The sequence below is a fragment of the Heptranchias perlo genome, unplaced genomic scaffold (assembly GCF_035084215.1).
Source record: "Heptranchias perlo isolate sHepPer1 unplaced genomic scaffold, sHepPer1.hap1 HAP1_SCAFFOLD_44, whole genome shotgun sequence".
Lineage (NCBI taxonomy): Eukaryota > Metazoa > Chordata > Chondrichthyes > Hexanchiformes > Hexanchidae > Heptranchias > Heptranchias perlo.
The window spans coordinates 3989956-4010533 of record NW_027139453.1 but is presented as its reverse complement, the minus strand read 5'-3'; the positions used below and the strand labels follow the sequence as shown (position 1 = coordinate 4010533).

Genomic DNA, 20578 nt, shown 5'->3' with positions numbered 1-20578 from the left:
GGAAGAGGCCGCTCGGCCTGTTAGGATTGGACAGTAAATTCTGTTCACTCTCTGAGCTCTGTGCTGTTCCAAGTGTGGAATTTAATGTGACTAATTTGTCTTTTATTTTATTCCTTCCTTCTCTATTTTCCGGACGGAGTGTGAAAGAGGTACGGTTTGGCGGCTAATCATTTAAATGAATGATCTGGACATTGTTTATTCTGATTGTCGATTTCGCGGAGAAACAGCGGGAGTTCATTTATCAGTGAACTGATCATTCGGAAGCTGAAGAGGCAACTTACGAAATGATGAGAGAAGGCAATAAATGAACAACATCAACAAATTGAAAGCAAGAGAGATAGAATCGGAGTGTTTAATCACTGCTCCGGGTTTAAGATTATTTACTGACCACTGGTGAAAAGTGAACGCGTGGCCTAATAGATCAGGAGTCTAATTTCGGTTTGATTGCTTGATGTTATCAGACGATTGCAGGTTCGAGTTTCGCCGTGGCTGTTTCACACATTGGGTGAAAACGTGTCTTTCATGGCCTGGAACTTTTTCACACCCGACCATTTCTAACAGTCCCAGACCTGATGCAACGAAAATACATTAAAATATCGACCGAAAAAACACAGCAATGACATTTATGGAACTCCACGGCCCGACCCGAATCGCTTCACATACAATGAATTATATCTTAACTATCATAGAAGGTACAGCACAGACAGAGGTCATTTGGACCATCGTACCTGTGCCGCCTCTTTGAAAGAGCGATCCAATTAATCCCATTCTATTCCCCTTCTCTTTCCCCAGAGCTCTGCAAATGTTCAGTGACGGAATTGTTCAATCGTCTCTGTGACGCAATCCGTCAGCGCGTTGGGCTATTAATTAAAAATGTTGTTGGTGATTCGAGCCCATCCAAGGACGGGTGTTTCGAGTTTATTTATATCGTTCACAATCTGACAATTTCACCTTTTCAATGTGCCTTTTGGCTGCAACATTGTGCTGAGCACAGGTGCACACCTTAAGTTCCTGCACCTCCCGTCCCATTAACACACTGGTGAACAGCACCTACAGTCCCGGGATCTCCTCTACCTCCCTCCCCATTAACACACTGATCACCAGGACCTACAGTCCAGGGAGATCCTCTACCTCCCGTCCCATTAACACACTGGTGACCAGCACCTACAGTCCCGGGATCTCCTCTACCTCCCTCCCCATTAACACACTGATCACCAGGACCTACAGTCCCGGGATCTCCTCGACCTCCCGCCCCATTAACACACTGGTCACCAGCACCTTCAGACCCGGGATCTCCTCCACCTCCTTCCCCATTAACACACTGATCACCGGCGCCTGCAGTCCCGGGATCGCCTTTCCATCCCGCCGCATTAACACACCGGTCACCAGCACCTACAATCTCGGGATCTCTTCATCTTTCCTCCCCATTAACACACTCGTCACCGGAACCTACAGTCCCGGGACCTCATCTAACTTCCGCCCAATTAACACACTGGTTACCGGCACCTGCACTCCCGGGCCCTGTTCTATCTCCGGCCCATTAACACGCTGGTCATTGGCACCTGCAGTGCCAGGATCTCCTTTGCTTCCCGCCCCATTTCCACACTATTCTCTGGAACTTACAGTCTTGTTACCTCCCCAACCTGCGGCTCTTTTAACACACTGTTTGCCGGCAACTTGTATTGTTTATTTTATAGCCTTTTAATTGTTTCAATATTGTCAAACATTTGGTTCAATTAGTAGCCAAATATTATTTTACAACTTGAAATACAAAATTTGTCAAACGCTGTAAAATAATTTCATAAATACCCTCAGGTTTTAAGGGTTCAGTGATTGCAGAATGCACACATTCTGTTTGTAGAATTGCGGCCTGGTGGAGAGCGAATCAGACACCGTATGACACAGAAAGGCTCTGCTCTTTGAAAATCTTCATATCGTCTCATTATTTGATGAATTTAACAATTAGAATGAAGGGGTGTTTCACCACATTCTTAAACTGCTTTCTGAATTTAGACTGTGTCACCGCATAAATACAAGTGTTTGTGCAGCAACTCAGGAGCTGGAGCATGAATCCCAGTTCTTGTACAAACAAAGGTAGAAATATAGACCGAAAACCCAAAAACCACATCCTGTGCCATATAGTAAACACCATAAACACCGCCCATAACAGGATAAAGTTGCCTGATATAACAAACAGTAAAATGATGGATTGCCTTCTGCTCTCCATCTCTGGGTCTCTGGGACTCTCCCCACTGCTGTGACTCCGGAGTCTCCTGCGGGCTCTGCTGGCAAATAAAATGTGTCTGACGGTGAAAGCATTGAACAGCATAACCAGAATAAATGGGACTCCAGGAGTGAGAATATTATGAATAAATTCAATTGCTCCCCACACCGGGGAAGTTAGAACATTGTCTGTTATATCGCAAAACCAGGGGGAATTACCCGGAACATATTGACCAGTGAACATAAAGTACCAGGATATGTTCTTTAAACAGCTCAACACAGTCACTGTTCCGAGAACCACAGATGCCGTTTTCTCGGTGCAATATTTAGTTTTCAGCTTCTGACAACAAATGGCCACAAATCGATCAAAGGTGAAAGTGACCGTGAACCAGACAGAACAGTCTGTGGCTGCGAAAAGCAGGACGGCGTGGATATTACACACGGGAATGAAGAACCTGAAATCAAACTGTGCAGGATAAACAATTGGAATGTGTCTGAGTATCAGATCGATGATAACGACCAGTAGATCCGCCGCTGCCATGGCTACCAGGTAGCGAGTGACACATTTGGAGAGACCGCAATTTCGCAGAGACAGGACCACAATTGTCAATAAGTTAACTGTATGGAAGGGAAATAAAGAGGGAAAATATACATCAGACTGGGGCGCCCTGTGTGTATTAGTACCGTCTCTAAGTCCACTGTAAATAATAATTACGTCTCTGGATTCGCTTTAAATGTTTGTACCGTCTCTCGATCGACTGCAAATATTAGTGCAGTCTCTGGATCCCCCATAAATATATGTAACGTCTCTGGAAACCCGATAAATATTAGTACCGACTCTGGGTCCCGTTGTAAATATTAGTACTGTCTCTGGTTCCCCTTTCAATATTAGTACCGACCCTGGATCATCTTTAAATATTAGTACCGTCTCTGGGTCCCACAGCAAAATTTAGTACTGTCTCTGGTTCCCCTTTCAAAATTGGTACCGACCCTGTATCATCTATAAATATTGGTACCGTCTCTGCTTCCCACTGCAAATAATAGTACTGTCTCTGGTTCCACTTTCAATATTAGTACCGGCCCTGGATTCTCTATAAATATTAGTACCGTCTATGGTTCGCCTATAATAATAATACTGTCCCTGATCGCCCTGTAAATATTAGTACTGTCTCTGGTTCCACTTTCAATATTAGTACCGTCCCTGGATCCTCTATAAATATTAGTACCGTCTCTGCATCCTTTGTAGATATTAGTACCGTCTCTGGAAATCACGTAGATATTAGTACCGTCTCTGGATCCCTTTGTAAATACTAATACCGACTCTGGTTCCCCTTTAAATATTAATACCGTCTCCGGATCAACATGAAAATATTAGTATCATCCCTGGATAACCTGTCAATATTAGTACTGTCTCTGGTTACCCCAATAATTATTACTACCGTCTCTGCATCCCATCTAACTATTAGTACCTGCTATGCATCTCTTGTAAATATTCGTGCCATCTCGGGATTCCCTGTTGATATTATATCGTCATTTAATCGCCTTGAAATTATCAGTACTATCTCTTGTTCCCCATTAAATATCAGTACTGTGTCTGGTTCCCCGTTAAATATTAGAACAGTTTCTGGAGCCCCCGTAAATATTAATACCGACTCTGGATTCCCCTGAAAATATTTATACTGACTCTGGTACCCCTGAATATAATAGTACTGTCTCTGGTCCCCTTTCAATATTAATACCGACCATGGATCCTCTATAAATACTAGTACCATCTCTGGTTTCCCAGTAAATATTAGTACCGTCTTTGCATCCCATCCAAATATTCGTACCGTCTCTGGATTCCTTATAAATATTTGCCGTTATTGTATCGCCTTGAAAATATCAGGACTGTCTCTGGTTCCCCTTTAAGTATCAGAACAGTCTCTGGGTCCCCTATAAATATTAGTACCGACTCTGGAACCCCCGTAAAAATTAATACCGATTCTGGATCCGCCTGAAAATATTAGTACTGTGCCTGATCCACCTGAAAATATTAATACAGTCTCTGATCCTCCTGAAAATATCAGTACTGTCTCTGGTCCCCTTTCAATATTACTACCGTCCCTGTATCCCCTGTAAATATTACCATATCTGGGTCATCTGCAATTAGTAGAACCGTCTGTGGATCCTCTGTACATATTAGTACAATATCTGGATCATCTGTAAATACCAGAACCGTCTCTGGATTGATGTAAAGAGAGTAATAGTCTCTGGATGCCACTGTAAATACTAAAACCGTCTCTGGAATCCGTGTAAATATTGCAGCGTCTCTGTATCTCTCTGAAAATATTAGTACTGTCTTTCATTCCCCTTCAAATATTATTTACTGCTCCTCTGGATCCACAGTGAATATTAGTACCTTCTCTTGATCACCCTTTAATTAATAGTACCGCCTCAGGAGCCCCTCTAAATATTAGTACCTTCTCTGCATCCCCCCTCGATATGAGTTCCGTCTCTGGATCCCCCTGTAAATATTAGTTCCGTCTCTGCATCCCCTGTAATTATTTGCAACACCGATGGGTCTCCCTGTAAATATTAATACTGCCAATGGTTCCCCTTTAATATTTGTACCCACTGAAGATATTAGGACAACCTTTGGAACCCTATGAATATTAATGCCTTCACCGGATTCCCCTGTAAATATTAGCACCTTCACTGTGTTCCCCTATAAATATTGACAGAGTGCCTGGTTCCACTTTAAATATTAGTACCTCGTCTGTCTCTAGTTCTCCAATAAATATTACTACCACCTCTGAATCCTTGTAAATAATAGCACCGGCTCTGCACCCTCTGTAAATATTAGTACCGTCACTGGATTCAATGTAAAGAGTGGTACAGTCCCTGGAACCCCAGTAATTATTCATACTACCTCTGGATCCCACTGTAAATATTAGAACAGTGACTGGATCCCCTGTAAATATACATACCCGTCTCTGCATCCCATGTAAATATTCCTACTGCTTCTGGTTCCACTATAATTATTAGTAGCGTCTCTGCTTTCCCTGCAAATTTAAGTACTGCCTCAGGTTCCAATATAAATATTAGTACCGTCTCCAGATCTCCCTGAAAATATTAGTACTGTCTCTGGTTCCACTATAAATATTAATACCGTCTCCGCATCCGCTCTAAATATTAGTACTGCCTCTGGTTCCTCTGTAATTATTAGTACCGTCTCTGGATCCACTGTTAATACTTTAACAACTCTTCGATTCCCTGTGAATATTAGTACCTTACCTGGATCCTACTGTAAATCATAATAGCGTCTCTGGACACCGAGTAAATGTTAGTACAGTCTCTGGATCCCTTGTAAATATTAGCACTTTCTCTGGTTCCCCTGCAAATATTAGTAATGTCTCTGCATCCCACTGTGAATATTAATGCCGTCTCTCGATCCCCTGTAAATATTAGCGACTTCACTGGATACCACTGTAAATTTTAGTACCGCCTCTGGATCCCCTATAAATATTATTGCCATCTCTGGATCCCCTGTAAATATTAGAACCGTCTCTGGATCGTCTTTAATTATTAGTGTAAACGGATTGTCAGAGCTTCAACTGGTATGTAAAAAGGAAGAGAGTGGTAAAAGTAAACGTTGGTCCCATTGAGGCTACGACAGGAAAAATTATAATTGCAATCAGGAAATGGCAGATGCGTTTAACAAATATTTTGTATCTATCTTCACTGTAGAAGACAATAAAGGTATACAAGAAATAATAGTGGGCTAAGGGGCTAATGAGAGTGAGGAACATCGACCATAAGAACATAAGAGATAGGAGCAGGAGTAGGCCATTCGGACCCTAGAGCCTGCTCTGCCATTCAATGAGTTCATGGCTGATCTGATTTTTACCTCAACTCCACTTTCCCGCCTTTTCTCCATATCCTTTGACTCCCTTGTTGATCAAAATTTTGTCGAACTCAACCTTGAATGTATTCAATGACTCAGCCTCCACAGCTTTTTGGGTTAATGAATTCCAAAGATTCACAACCCTCTAGGAGAAGAAATTTCTCCTCATTTCCGTCTTAAACGGGCGACCACTTATTCTGAGACTATGCCCCCTCGTTTTAGATTCCCCCTTGAGGGGTAATATCCTCTCAGCATCTACCCTATTGAGTCCCCTCAGAATCTTGTATGTTTCAATCAGGTCTCCTCTCATTCTTCTAAACTCCAATGAGTGTAGACCCAACCTGTTAAATCTTTCCTCATAAGACAACCCTTCCATACGTGGAATCAACATGGTGAACCTTCTCTAAACTACCTCCAATGCAAGTATGTCCTTCCTTAAATATGGGCACCAGAACTGTATGCAGTACTCCAGGTGTGGTCTCACCAGCACCCTGTACATTTGTAGCATGACTTCCCTGCTTTGATACTCCATCCCCCAAGAAATAAAGTCCAATATTCCGTTTGTCTTACGGATTACCTGCTGCACCTGTATGTTGACTTCTTGTGTTTCATGTACGAGGACACCCAGATCCATCTGTACCGCAGCATTTTGTAGTATTTCTCCATTCAAGTAATATTTTGCTTTTTAATTTTTTCTCCCAAAGTGGATGACTTCACTTTTTCCCACGTAATATTCCATCTGCCAATTTTTTGCCCAATCAGTAATCTGTCAATTTCCCTTTGCAGACACTTTGTGTCCTCATCGTAACTTGCTTTTCCACCTATCTATGTATCATCAGCAAATTTGGCCACAAGACACTTTATTCCTTCATCAAAGTCATTGATATATTTTAAATAGTTGAGGCCCCAGCACTGAGCCCTGCGTCACCCCACTAGGTAAACTTGCCATTTTGAAAATGACCCTTTTATCCCGACTCTTTGTTTTCTGTTAGTTAGCCAATCCTCTATCTATGCCACTATATTACCCCCAACACCATGAGCTCTTATCTTGTGCAGTAATCTTTTATGTGGCACCTTATCGAATGCCTTTTGGAAATCCAAATATATTGCATCCATTGGTTCCCCTTTATCCACCCTGCCCGTTACTTCCTCAAAGAACTCTAATAAATTTATCAGACACGATTTCCCCTTCATAAAACCATGTTGACTCTCCTTGGTTGTATTATGAGTCTCCAAATGTCCTGCTACTCCTTCCTTAACAATGGATTCTCGCATTTTCCCAATGACAAATGTTAGTCTAACTGGTCTATAGTTACCTGCTTTCTGTCTCACTCCCTTCTTGAATAGGTGTGTTACGTTTGCGGTTTTCCAATTCGCTGGGACCTTTCCAGAATCTAGTGAATTCTGGAAGATTACAATCAATGCATCCACTATCTCAGTAGCCACTTCCTTTAAGACCCTCGGATGCAAGCCATCAGTTCCATGGGACTTGTCAGCCTTTAGACCCATTAGTTTACCTAATACTTTTTCTCTAGTGATTGTGATTGTTTTGAGTTCCTCCCTCCCCTTTGTCCCTTGATCTTCTACTCTTATTGATATGTTATTAGTGTCTTCTGCTGTGAAGACAGATACAAAATATCTGTTCAATTCCTCTACCATTTCCTTTTTTTCAATTATGATTTCCCCAATCTCATCCTCTAAGTGACCAATGTTTATTTTAGCTACCCTCTTCCTTTTATATACTTGAAGAAACTTTTACTGTCAGTTTTTATGTTTCTTGCCAGTTTACTCTCATCATTTATTTCCTCCCTTTATTATTCTTTCGGTCATCCTTTGCTGGTTTTTAAAGTTTTCCCAATCTTCGGGCTTACCAGTAATCTTTGCCGTTTTTATTTTTTTTTCTATTAATCCTTTACTTCCTTCGTTAGCCTTGGTTGGTTCATTCCTTTTGTGGAGTCTTTCCTCCTAACAGGGATATATTTTTGTTGCGAGTCATAAAATATATTTGAAATGTTTGCCACTTCTTATCAACCATCATACCATCTAATCTGTTTGCCCAGCCCACTTTAGCAAATTCCGCCCTCATTCCTTTATAATTGCCCTTATTTAAGTTCAATACACTCGTTTCAGACCCAAGATCCTCGCTCTCAAACTGGATGTGAAATTCTATTATGTTATGATCACTGCTTCTCAAGGGATCTTTTACTTTGAGATCATCCATTTTTCCGGTTTCGTTACCCATTACCAGATTCAAACTGACCTGCTCTCTCGTTGGTTCCCCGACGCATTGGTCTCAGAAACAGTCCCTAATGCACTCTATGAACACCTCCTCAGGGCAAATTTGATATGTCCAATCTATGTGAAAGTTAAAATCGCCCATAATTATTGCATTACCTTTTTTTACTAGCCCCCCTTATTTCCTGATTAATATTTTGCCCTGCTATTAGGGGCCTATATACTGTTCCCACCAGTGATTTCTTTCCCTTGATATTTCTTACCTCCACCCAAATTGATTCAAAATCTTGGTCTTCTGAGCCCGGATGATTTCTCACTATTATAAAAAAAATAATACTTTATTAACAGAGCTACCCGACCACGTTTACTTTTTTTCCGATCCTCCCGAAATGTTAAATAACCCTGAATATTTAGCTCCCAACGTTGGTCACTTTGCAACCACTTCTCTGTAATGGCCACGAGATCATACTCATTTGTTTATGTATGTTCCGTCAATTCATCTATCTCATTACGAATGCTGCAGGCATTCAGAAAGAGAACCTTTAATTTTGTCGTTTTTATCATTCTTTCCTACCCAAGCCCCATGTGTTAGTGCACACTTATGTTTGTACGCTCTGTCCCTTCCCGGCACACTCGGTTTATCATTACCCCAATCACATTCCTGTATTACTTCCTTGTCTTTTCTCTTTATCAATCTAATATTCGCCCCACCTGAGCCTCCCCCCCCCCCCCCCCCGCCACCAACCTCTCTACTTAGTTTATAGCCTTCTCTACCGCCGCAGTTATTCGGTTTGCCAGAACACTGGTCCCAGCATGGTTCAGGCGAAGCCCGTCCCAACGGAACAGCTCCCTCTTTCTGGTGCCAGTACTGGTGCCAGTACTGGTGCCAATGCCCCAGGAATATAAACCCACTTCTCCCACACCAATCTTTGAACCACGCATTCATTTCTCTGATCTGATTTAACCTGTGCCAATTTGCTCGTGGCTCAGGTAATAATCCGGAGATTATCACCTTTGTGGTTCTGCTTTGTAATTTATTCCCTAGCTGCTCAAACTCCCTCGGCAGATCCTCTTTCTTAGTCCTACATATGTCGTTGGTACCTACGTGGACCACGACAACTGGATCTTTCCCCTCCCACTCCAAGTTTCTCTCCAGCCCTGAAGAGATGTCCTTAACCCTGGCACCGCATAGGCTGCAGAGAACAGTGTATTTCCCTCAAACTATACTGTCGCCTACTACAACCATATTGTTTTTACTTCCCCCACTTGAATGGCCCCCAGTTCCACGGTTCCGTGGCCAGTTTGCTCATCCTCCCTGCAGTCCCTTCACTCGTCCACAAGGGCTGCAAGAACGTCTTATCTATTGGACAAGTGCAGAGGCTGAGGCTCCTGCAGTGCTACCTCCTGGATCCCCATACCTGCCTCACTCGCAGTAACACCCTCCTGTACCTGACCACGTGTCAATTCTCCAATATTTAGTCTAAGGGGCGTGACTGCCCCCTGGATCAAATTATCCAGCTAACTTTCTCCCTCCCTGATGCCTCGCATTGTCTGCAGCTCGGACTCCAGCCACTCAACTCAGAGCCGAAGTTCCTCGAGCTGCAGACGCTTACCGCAGATGTAGTCGCCCTGGACAAAACTGTCCATTAGCTCCCACATACAGCAGCTGCAACATATCTCCTGCCCTGTCCTAACTATTTGATTTATTTAATTGATTACTACAATGCCAATCAAATTATTTTTAGGTTGAATCAAGTACTGACCTTGTTTAATTTATTGAATTAAGTTTTTTTTAAAATGTTTATGCTGTAATTCACTTAACCCACAGTCCGAAAAAAGAAGAAAACAGAAGAGATACTCACCACCAACCACCGACCTGCCTTACCTGTGACGTCACACTGCAGTTTGGTTTTGTTCTTGCTGTGACCCGCTCCTCTCCGCTGTCCAAACAAATGCCCCTCACCCCTTACTGCACCGAATCCTCTCACTCACCAAATTGCCAATTACAGACTCTGTCGAAACCGGACTCAGTCGCTAGCTGCTATTCCGTGCTCCCTCACTACCTAGTAAAGTAATTAATATCAAACGAGAAAAAGTACAGGATAAACTAATGGGACTAAAAGCCGAAAAATCCCCTGGAACTGATGGCCAAAATCCTATGGTTCCAAAAGAGGTGGCTTCAGAGATAGTTATGACCTTCCAAATTGCCCTACATTCTAGATCGGTCCCAGCGGATTGGAAGGTAGCAAATGTAACCACGCTCTTCAAGAAAGCGGGGAGAGAGAAAACAGGGAACGACAGGGTAATTAGCATTACATCAGTCGTTGGAAAAATGCTGGAATCCATTAGTAAGGAAGGGACAACATGGCACTGAGAACATCATAGTATGATTAAGCAGAGTCAAATGCTTTTATGAGAGGGAAATCGTTTTTTGACAAATTTATTCGAGTTTTTCTGAAAATGTAACTAGCAGCGTAAATACAGGGAAACCAGGGGATGTCGTATATTTGGATTTTCAAAAGGCATTCGATAAGGTGCCAAAAAACGGTTGTTACGCAAGATAAGGGCTCATGGAGTTGGCGGCAACATATTAACATTGACTGAGTTATGATTAACGAAGAGAAAACAGGGGATAGTAATAAACGGCTCATTTTCAGGTTAGCAGGCTGTAAGTAATGGGGTACTAAAATGATCGGTGCTTGGGCCTCGGCTATTTGCAGAATATCGTAATGACTTAGATGATTGGACCGAGTGTAATATGTCCAAGTTTGCTGACGATATAAAGTTAGGTGGGAAAGTAAGCTGTGAGGAGGACACAGAGAGTCTGCAAAGGGATATAGACAGGTTAAGTGAGTGGGCAAGAAGATTGCAGATCGAGTATAATATGCGGAAATATGAGGGTATTCACTGCTAGGAAGAATAGTGGAACAGCATATTTTTTAAATGGTGAGAAACTAGTAAATGTTGGTGTTCAGAGAGACATGGGTGTCCCTGAACAAGAAACACAAAAAGTTAGCATGCAGGTTCAGCAAACAATTTGGAAAGGATATAGCATGTTGGCCTTTATTGCTAGGGGTTTGAGTACAACAGAAAGTAAGTCTTATTACAATTGCACACGGCTTTGATGAGATTGCACCTGGAGTACTGTGTACAGTTTTGGCCTCCATATCCAAGGAAGGATATACTTGCCTTGGAGGCGGTGCAACGTAGGTTCACGAGATTAATTCCTGGGATGAGATGGTTGTCGTATGAGGAGAGGTTGAGTAGAATGGGCCTATACTCTCTGAAGTGCATAAGAATGAGAGGTGAGTTCATTGAAACATGTACAATTGTGAGGGGACTCCACAGGGTAGATGCTGAGAAGTTGTTTATCCTGGCTGGAGATTTTGAACTAAGGGATAGGGGGGGATAAGAGAACGGCCATTTAAGGCTGAGATGAGAAGGAATTTCTTCACGCAGAGGGCCCTGAATCTTTGGAATTCTCTCTCCCAGAGGGCTGTAGATGATGAGTCGTTGAGTATATTCAAGGGTGAGATGGATAGATTTTTGGACTCTAGGGGAATGAAGGGATTTGGGGATCGGGCAATAAAGTGGAGTTGAGGTCGAAGATCAGCCATGGTCTGGTTGAATGGAGGAGCAGGCTCGAGGGGCCATATGGCCAACTCCTGCTCCCATTTCTTATTTTCCTATTTTCTTCGTACCGTCTTTGCATCCCCTATAAATATTACTACTCTCTTCGGCGCACGCCCAGGCACAGTTAAATGGAGCCTCACTCCCAGGGACCCATTGTAAATTAAATCTCAAATCCTGATGCCCGACGTAAATATATCTGCCATCCCTGTTACCATTTCAATATATCTCCCATCCCTGGTCCGACTTCAAAATATCTCCCATTCCTGTTAACACTTCAATACATCGCCCATCGTTGGAGCGGAGGGAGCGTCCGATAAAAGGCAGGATTTCAGAGCGCTGAGTACAGCTGAGAGGAGCCGAGCGGAGGGAGCGTCCGATAAAAGGCGGGATTTCAGAGCGCTGAGAACAGCTGAGAGGAGCCGAGCGGAGGGAGCGTCCGATAAAAGGCGGGATTTCAGAGCGCTGAGAGGAGCCGAGCCGAGCGGAGGGAGCGTCCGATAAAAGGCGGGATTTCAGAGCGCTGAGAACAACTGAGAGGAGCCGAGCGGAGCGGAGGGAGCGTCCGATAAAAGGCGGGATTTCAGAGCGCTGAGAACAGCTGAGAGGAGCCGAGCCGAGCGGAGGGTGCGTCCGATAATAGGCGGGATTTCAGAGCGCTGAGAACAGCTGAGAGCAGCCGAGCCGAGCGGAGGGAGCGTCCGATAAAAGGCGGGATTTCAGAGCGCTGAGAGGAGCGGAGGGAGCGTCCGATAAAAGGTGGGATTTCAGAGCGCTGAGAACAGCTGAGAGGAGCCGAGCGGAGTGGAGGGAGCGTCCGATAAAAGGCGGGATTTCAGAGCGCTGAGAGGAGCCGAGCGGAGGGAGCGTCCGATAAAAGGCGGGATTTCAGAGCGCTGAGAGGAGCCGAGCGGAGGGAGCGTCCGATAAAAGGCGGGATTTCAGAGCGCTGAGAGGAGCCGAGCGGAGGGAGCGTCCGATAAAAGGCGGGATTTCAGAGCGCTGAGAACAGCTGAGCGGAGCCGAGCCGAGCGGAGGGAGCGTCCGATAATAGGCGGGATTTCAGAGCGCTGAGAGGAGCCGAGCCGAGCGGAGGGAGCGTCCGATAAAAGGCGGGATTTCAGAGCGCTGAGAGGAGCGGAGGGAGCGTCCGAAAAAAGGCGGGATTTCAGAGCGCTGAGAACAGCTGAGAGGAGCCGAGCGGAGTGGAGGGAGCGTCCGATAAAAGGCGGGATTTCAGAGCGCTGAGAGGAGCCGAGCGGAGGGAGCGTCCGATAAAAGGCGGGATTTCAGAGCGCTGAGAGGAGCCGAGCGGAGGGAGCGTCCGATAAAAGGCGGGATTTCAGAGCGCTGAGAACAGCTGAGCGGAGCCGAGCCGAGCGGAGGGAGCGTCCGATAATAGGCGGGATTTCAGAGCGCTGAGAGGAGCCGAGCGGAGGGAGCGTCCGATAAAAGGCGGGATTTCAGAGCGCTGAGAGGAGCGGAGGGAGCGTCCGATAAAAGGCTGGATTTCAGAGCGCTGAGAACAGCTGAGAGGAGCCGAGCGGAGTGGAGGGAGCGTCCGATAAAAGGCGGGATTTCAGAGCGCTGAGAGGAGCCGAGCGGAGGGAGCGTCCGATAAAAGGCGGGATTTCAGAGCGCTGAGAGGAGCCGAGCGGAGGGAGCGTCCGATAAAAGGCGGGATTTCAGAGCGCTGAGAGGAGCCGAGCGGAGGGAGCGTCCGATAATAGGCGGGATTTCAGAGCGCTGAGAACAGCTGAGCGGAGCGAAGGGAGCGTCCGATAAAAGGCAGGATTTCAGAGCGCTGAGTACAGCTGAGAGGAGACGAGTGGAGGGAGCGTCCGATAAAAGGCGGGATTTCAGAGCGCTGAGAACAGCTGAGAGGAGCCGAGCGGAGGGAGCGTCCGATAAAAGGCGGGATTTCAGAGCGCTGAGAGGAGCCGAGCGGAGGGAGCGTCCGATAAAAGGCGGGATTTCAGAGCGCTGAGAACAGCTGAGAGGAGCCGAGCGGAGCGGAGGGAGCGTCCGGTAAAAGGCGGGATTTCAGAGCGCTGAGAACAGCTGAGAGGAGCCGAGCCGAGCGGAGAGAGCGTCCGATAATAGGCGGGATTTCAGAGCGCTGAGAACAGCTGAGAGGAGCCGAGCCGAGCGGAGGGAGCGTCCGATAAAAGGCGGGATTTCAGAGCGCTGAGAGGAGCCGAGCCGAGTTCGAAGTGACGTCAGGAATCAGATCGGGACGCGACACAGGGGAGGCACCTGATTGGTGAGTAGTTTCAGGTGAGTATTTCCACTTATCGACAGGAACTGAAGTAAAAGGAAAGGGAAGGTCTGTAGGTCTTATAGGAAGTAGCGTTTATTTTTTAGTGAATCAAGGTCCCTAGTGTAGTTAACATTCTCTAAATTGAGAACAATTTAAAGGAGTAAACTCCTTAAAGGGAGTGGTAAGTAGTTTTTCTTTCCTTTTTTTTTCTCTTGACATTGTAGTTGTTCTTAAGCTAATTTAAGGGTTAAGTCATGGCAGGAGATCCCAGGGCCGTGTCATGTTCCTCTTGTGGGATGTGGGAATTCAGGGCTCCTTCCTGTATCCCTGATTCCTTCACCTGCGGGAAATGTGTCCAGCTGCAGCTATTGTTTGACCGCTTGACGGCTCTGGAGCTGCGGATGGACTCACTTTGGAGCATCCGCGATGCTGAGAAAGTCGTGGATAGCACGTTCAGTGAGTTGGTCACACCGCAGATAAAAATTACTGAGGGAGATAGTGAATGGGTGACCAACAGACAGAGGAAGAGTAGGAAGGCAGTGCAGGGGTCCCATGCGGTCATCTCCCTCCAAAACAGGTATACCGTTTTGGATACTGTTGGGGGAGATGGCTCACCAGGCGAAGGTGGCAGTGGCCAGGTTCATGGCACCGTGGCTGGCTCTGCTGCACAGGAGGGCAGGAAAAAGAGTGGCATAGCTATAGTGATAGGGGACTCGATTGTAAGGGGAATAGACAGGCGTTTCTGCGGACGCAACCGAGACTCCAGGATGGTATGTTGCCTCCCTGTTGCAAGGGTCAAGGATGTCTCGGAGCGGCTGCAGGACATTCTGGAGGGGGAGGGTGAACAGCCAGTTGTCGTGGTGCATATAGGCACCAACGATATAGGTAAAAAACAGGATGAGGTCCTACAAGCTGAATTTAGGGAGTTAGGAGTTAAACAAAAAGTAGGACCTCAAAGGTAGTAATCTCAGGATTGCTACCAGTGCCACGGGCTATTCAGAGTAGGAATGACAGGATAGCTAAGATGAATACGTGGCTTGAGAGATGGTGCAAGAGGGAGGGATTCAAATTCCTGGGCCATTGGAACCGGTTCTGGGGGAGGTGGGACCAGTACAAATTGGACGGTCTGCATCTGGGCAGGACTGGAACCAATGTCCTAGGGGGAGTGTTTGCCAGTGCTGTTGGGGAGGGTTTAAACTAATGTGGCAGGGGGATGGGAACCGATGCAGGAAGTCAGTGGGAAATAAAGTGGTGACAGAAACAAAAGGCAGGAAGGGAGAATGTACAGAACATGACCGGACAGATGGTCTGAGAAAGCAGGGCAAAGACCAAGGGAAGTCTAGATTAAACTGCATTTATTTCAATGCAAGAAGTCTGATGGGCAAGGCAGATGAACTCAGGGCATGGATGGGTACATGGGACTGGGATGTTATAGCTATTACTGAAACATGGCTAAGGGAGGGGCAGGACTGGCAGCTCAATGTTCCAGGGTACAGATGCTATAGGAAAGATAGAGCAGGAGGTAAGAGAGGAGGGGGAGTTGCGTTCTTGATTAGGGAGAACATCACGGCAGTAGTGAGAGGGGATATATCCGAGGGTTCGCCCACTGAGTCTATATGGGTAGAACTGAAAAATAAGAAGGGAGAGATCACTTTGATAGGATTGTACTACAGACCCCCAAATAGTCAACGGGAAATTGAGGAGCAAATATGTAAGGAGATTACAGACAGCTGCAAGAAAAATAGGGTGGTAATAGTAGGGGACTTTAACTTTCCCAACATTGACTGGGACAGCCATAGCATTAGGGGCTTGGATGGAGAGAAATTTGTTGAGTGTATTCAGGAGGAATTTCTCATTCAGTATGTGGATGGCCCGACTAGAGAGGGGGCAAAACTTGACCTCCTCTTGGGAAATAAGGAAGGGCAGGTGACAGAAGTGTTAGTGAGGGATCACTTTGGGACCAGTGATCATAATTCCATTAGTTTTAAGATAGCTATGGAGAAGGATAGGTCTGGCCCAAAAGTTAAAATTCTAAATTGGGGAAAGGCCAATTTTGATGGTATTAGACAGGAACTTTCAGAAGTTGATTGGGAGAGTCTGTTGGCAGGCAACGGGACGTCTGGTAAGTGGGAGGCTTTCAAAAGTGTGTTAACCAGGGTTCAGGGTAAGCACATTCCTTATAAAGTGAAGGGCAAGGCTTGTAGAAGTAGGGAACCTTGGATGACTCGGGAGATTGAGGCACTAGTCAAAAAGAAGAAGGAGGCATATGACATGTATAGGCAGCTGGGATCAAATGGATCCCTTGAAGAGTATAGAGATTGCCGGAGTAGAGTTAAGAGAGAAATCAGGAGGGCAAAAAGGGGATATGAGATTGCTTTGGCAGATCAGGCAAAGGTGAATCCAAAGAGCTTCTACAAATACATAAAGGGCAAAAGGGTAACTAGGGAGAGAATAGGGCCTCTTAAGGTTCAACAAGGTCATCTATGTGCGGAACCACAAGAGATGGGTGAGATCCTGAATGAATATTTCACATCGGTATTTACGGTTGAGAAAGGCATGGATGTTAGGGAACTTGGGGAAATAAATAGTGATGTCTTGAGGAGTGTACATATTACAGAGAGGGAGGTGCTGGAAGTCTTAACGCGCATCAAGGTAGATAAATCTCCGGGACCTGATGAAATGTATCCCAGGACGTTATGGGAGGTTAGGGAGGAAATTGCGGGTCCCCTAGCAGAGATATTTGAATCATCCACCGCTACAGGTGAGGTGCCTGAAGATTGGAGGGTAGCAAATGTTGTGCCTTTGTTTAAGAAGGGCGGCAAGGAAAAGCCTGGGAATTACAGACCAGTGAGCCTGACATCTGTAGTGGGTAAGTTGTTAGAGGGTATTCTGAGGGACAGGATCTACAGGCATTTGGAGAGGCAGGGACTAATTAGGAACAGTCAGCATGGTTTTGTGAGAGGAAAATCATGTCTCACGAATTTGATTGAGTTTTTTGAAGGGGTAACCAAGAAGATAGATGAGGGCTGTGCAGTAGACGTGGTCTACATGGACTTCAGCAAAGCATTTGACAAGGTACCGCATGGTAGGTTGTTACATAAGGTTAAATCTCATGGGATCCAAGGTGAGGTAGCCAATTGGATACAAAATTGGCTTGACGACAGAAGACAGAGGGTGGTTGTAGAGGGTTGTTTTTCAAACTGGATGCCTGTGTCCAGCGGTGTGCCTCAGGGATCGGTGCTGGGTCCGCTTTTATTTGTTATTTATATTAATGATTTGGATGAGAATTTAGGAGGCATGGTTAGTAAGTTTGCAGATGATACCAAGATTGGTGGCATTGTGGACAGTGAAGAAGGTTATCTAGGATTGCAACGGGATCTTGATAAATTGGGCCAGTGGGCCGATGAATGGCAGATGGAGTTTAATTTAGATAAATGTGAGGTGATGCATTTTGGTAGATCGAATCGGGCCAGGACCTACTCCGTTAATGGTAGGGCGTTGGAGAGAGTTATGGAACAAAGAGATCTGGGAGTATAGATTCATAGCTCCTTGAAAGTGGAGTCACAGGTGGATAGGGTAGTGAAGAAGGCATTCAGTATGCTTGGTTTCATTGGTCAGAACATTGAATGCAGGAGTTGGGATGTCTTGTTGAAGTTGTACAGGGCATTGGTGAGGCCACACTTGGAGTACTGTGTACAGTTCTGGTCACCCTATTATAGAAAGGATATTATTAAACTAGAAAGAGTGCAGAAAAGATTTACTAGGATGCTACCGGGACTTGATGGTTTGACTTACAGGGAGAGGTTAGACAGACTGGGACTTTTTTCCCTGGAGAGCAGGAGGTTAAGGGGTGATCTTATCGAAGTCTATATAATAATGAGGGGCATAGATAAGTTCGATAGTCAAAATCTTTTCCCAAAGGTAGGGGAGTCTATAACGAGGGGGCATAGATTTCAGGTGAGCGGGGAGAGATACAAAAGGGTCCAGAGGGGCAATTTTTTTCACTCAAAGGGTGGTGAGTGTCTGGAACGAGCTGCCAGAGGCAGTAGTAGAGGCGGGTACAATTTTGTCTTTTAAAAAGCATTTGGACAGTTACATGGGTAAGATGGGTATGGAGGGATATGGGCCAAGTGCAGGCAATTGGGACTAGCTTAGTGGTATAAACTGGGCGACATGGACATGTTGGGCCGAAGGGCCTGTTTCCATGTTGTAACTTCTATGATTCTATAATATATCTCCCATCCCTGGTACGAATTCAATACATCTCCCATCCATGTTACCATTTCAATACATCGCCCATCCCTGGTGCCATTTCAAAATATCTCCCATCCCTGGTACCACTTCAATACATCTCCCGTCCCTGGTGCCACTTCAATACATCTCCCATCCCTGGTACCACTTCAGTACATCTCCCATCCCTGTTACCACTTCAATCCATCTCCCATCCCTGGTATCACTTCAATACATCTCCCATCTCTGTTACCACTTCAATACATCTCCCATCCCTGGTACAACTTCAAAACATCGCCCATCCCTGATACCACTTCAATACATCTCCCATCCCTGTTTCCACTTCAATAAATCTCCCATCACTGGCACCACTTCAATACATCTCCCATTTGTGGTACCACTTCAATCCATCTCCCATTCCTGGTACCATTTCAATACATCTCCTATCCCTGGTACCACTTCAATACATCTTCCATCCCTCGTACCACTTCAATACGTCTCTCATCCGTGTTACCACTTCAATACTTCTCCCATCCCTGGTACCACTTCAATACATCTGCCATCCGTGTGACCACATCAATAAATCTCCCATTCCTGGTACCACATTATTACATCTCCCATCCCTGGTATCACTTCAATAAATCTCCCATCCCTGTTACCACTTCAATGCATCTCCCATCCCTGATACCGCTTCAATAAATCTCCCATCCCTGGTACCACGTCAATGCATCTCTCATCCCTGGTACCACTTCAATACATCTCCCATCCCTGGTACAACTTGAATACATCTCCCATCCCTGGTACCACTTCAATACATCTCCCATCCCTGGTACAACTTGAATACATCTCCCATCCCTGGTACCACTTCAATACATCTCCCATCCCTGGTACCACTTCAATACATCTCCCATCCCTGGTATCACTTCAATACATCTCCCATCCCTGGTACCACTTCAATACATCTCCCATCCCTGGTACCACTTCAATACATCTCCCATCCCTGGTACCACTTCAATACGTCTCTCATCCCTGGTATCACTTCAATACATCGACCATTCCTGGTACCACTTCCATACATCTCCCATCCCTGGTTCCACTTCAATACATCTCCCATCCCTGGTACCCCTCCAATTGTTAAGCTAGATTTGACAGCTTACCAGCAACTCGAACACAGAGAGTGTGGAGCAGAGAATGATAAGAACAGTAATACAGTGAATCATGGTTTATAGAATCAGTAGCTGGATATGGAACCTTACCAGAGACACCGATAGCAGCGAGGACGGGGTAGTAAATTACCTCTATACCCAAAAGCGAATAATATATCCGATCATGTAATGATAGTGAATCATAATGTTCATACAGATATTGTATAACCCAGAATGGATTGCTCCAATCGAGAAGATTCCGACCCATTGTTGTAACATTCCAATCCATTTTTCTCAGATTTGGAGCCATTGTTGTAACATTCCAATCTATTGATCGCATATTCTGACCTATTGCTGTAACATTCCAATCTATTGCTCTCAGATTTCGATCTATGCTTTCCCTCTGTGTAAAGCCACTGATCCCTGTTAATGCCGAAGGTGATGGTTCCACTCACACTATGGTGTAACACGTTGACAGTTCGCTTATTTATAGCAGAAAGAAACACTACAGTGACACAATTAGGGCCCTCGGAGACTGAGAGCAATTACAGTCACTGAACAAACAGATTCAGTTATCAACTTTAAATCCAACAATTCTAATATCACAACATATCTCACAACCAAATATCTCACAGATGGAAACCCAAAGTCCAGTGTGTTATGTAATTGATATTTGTAAGAACACAAACTAAGAGACCCAGTTTGACAGCATTGACGTGAAGGGAGAGCAGCTTCATTTACAGATTGCAGATTTTTTTCTGAGTGAAATCCTTTAATTTCAAGAGTTTGGTTTAAACTCAAAGATGGAAACTGGTCAGTTTGGAGACCATTCTGTCAATATTGGTGCAAACTCTGGATTCCTCATTAATATTGGCAAGGCTATGGAACTCCTTGTAATTATTGGCGCAGTCTCTCGATCGACCTGAAAATAATGGAACAGTCTTGGATTCTCCCGTAAAAATTCACGCATTC

General features: G+C 45.2%; 1 protein-coding gene across 1 annotated transcript; it reads right to left on the bottom strand.

The window, feature by feature from the left end:
* Positions 1-1942: 1942 nt before the first annotated feature.
* LOC137312842 (probable G-protein coupled receptor 139) lies at positions 1943-19916 on the bottom strand. The gene is made up of 2 exons (XM_067979243.1): positions 19718-19916; positions 1943-2841 (listed from the first exon to the last, which is right to left on the bottom strand). Exons 1-2 carry the CDS (start codon positions 19914-19916, stop codon positions 1943-1945), a joined length of 1098 nt encoding a protein of 365 aa, XP_067835344.1.
* Between the last annotated feature and the right edge of the window lie 662 nt (positions 19917-20578).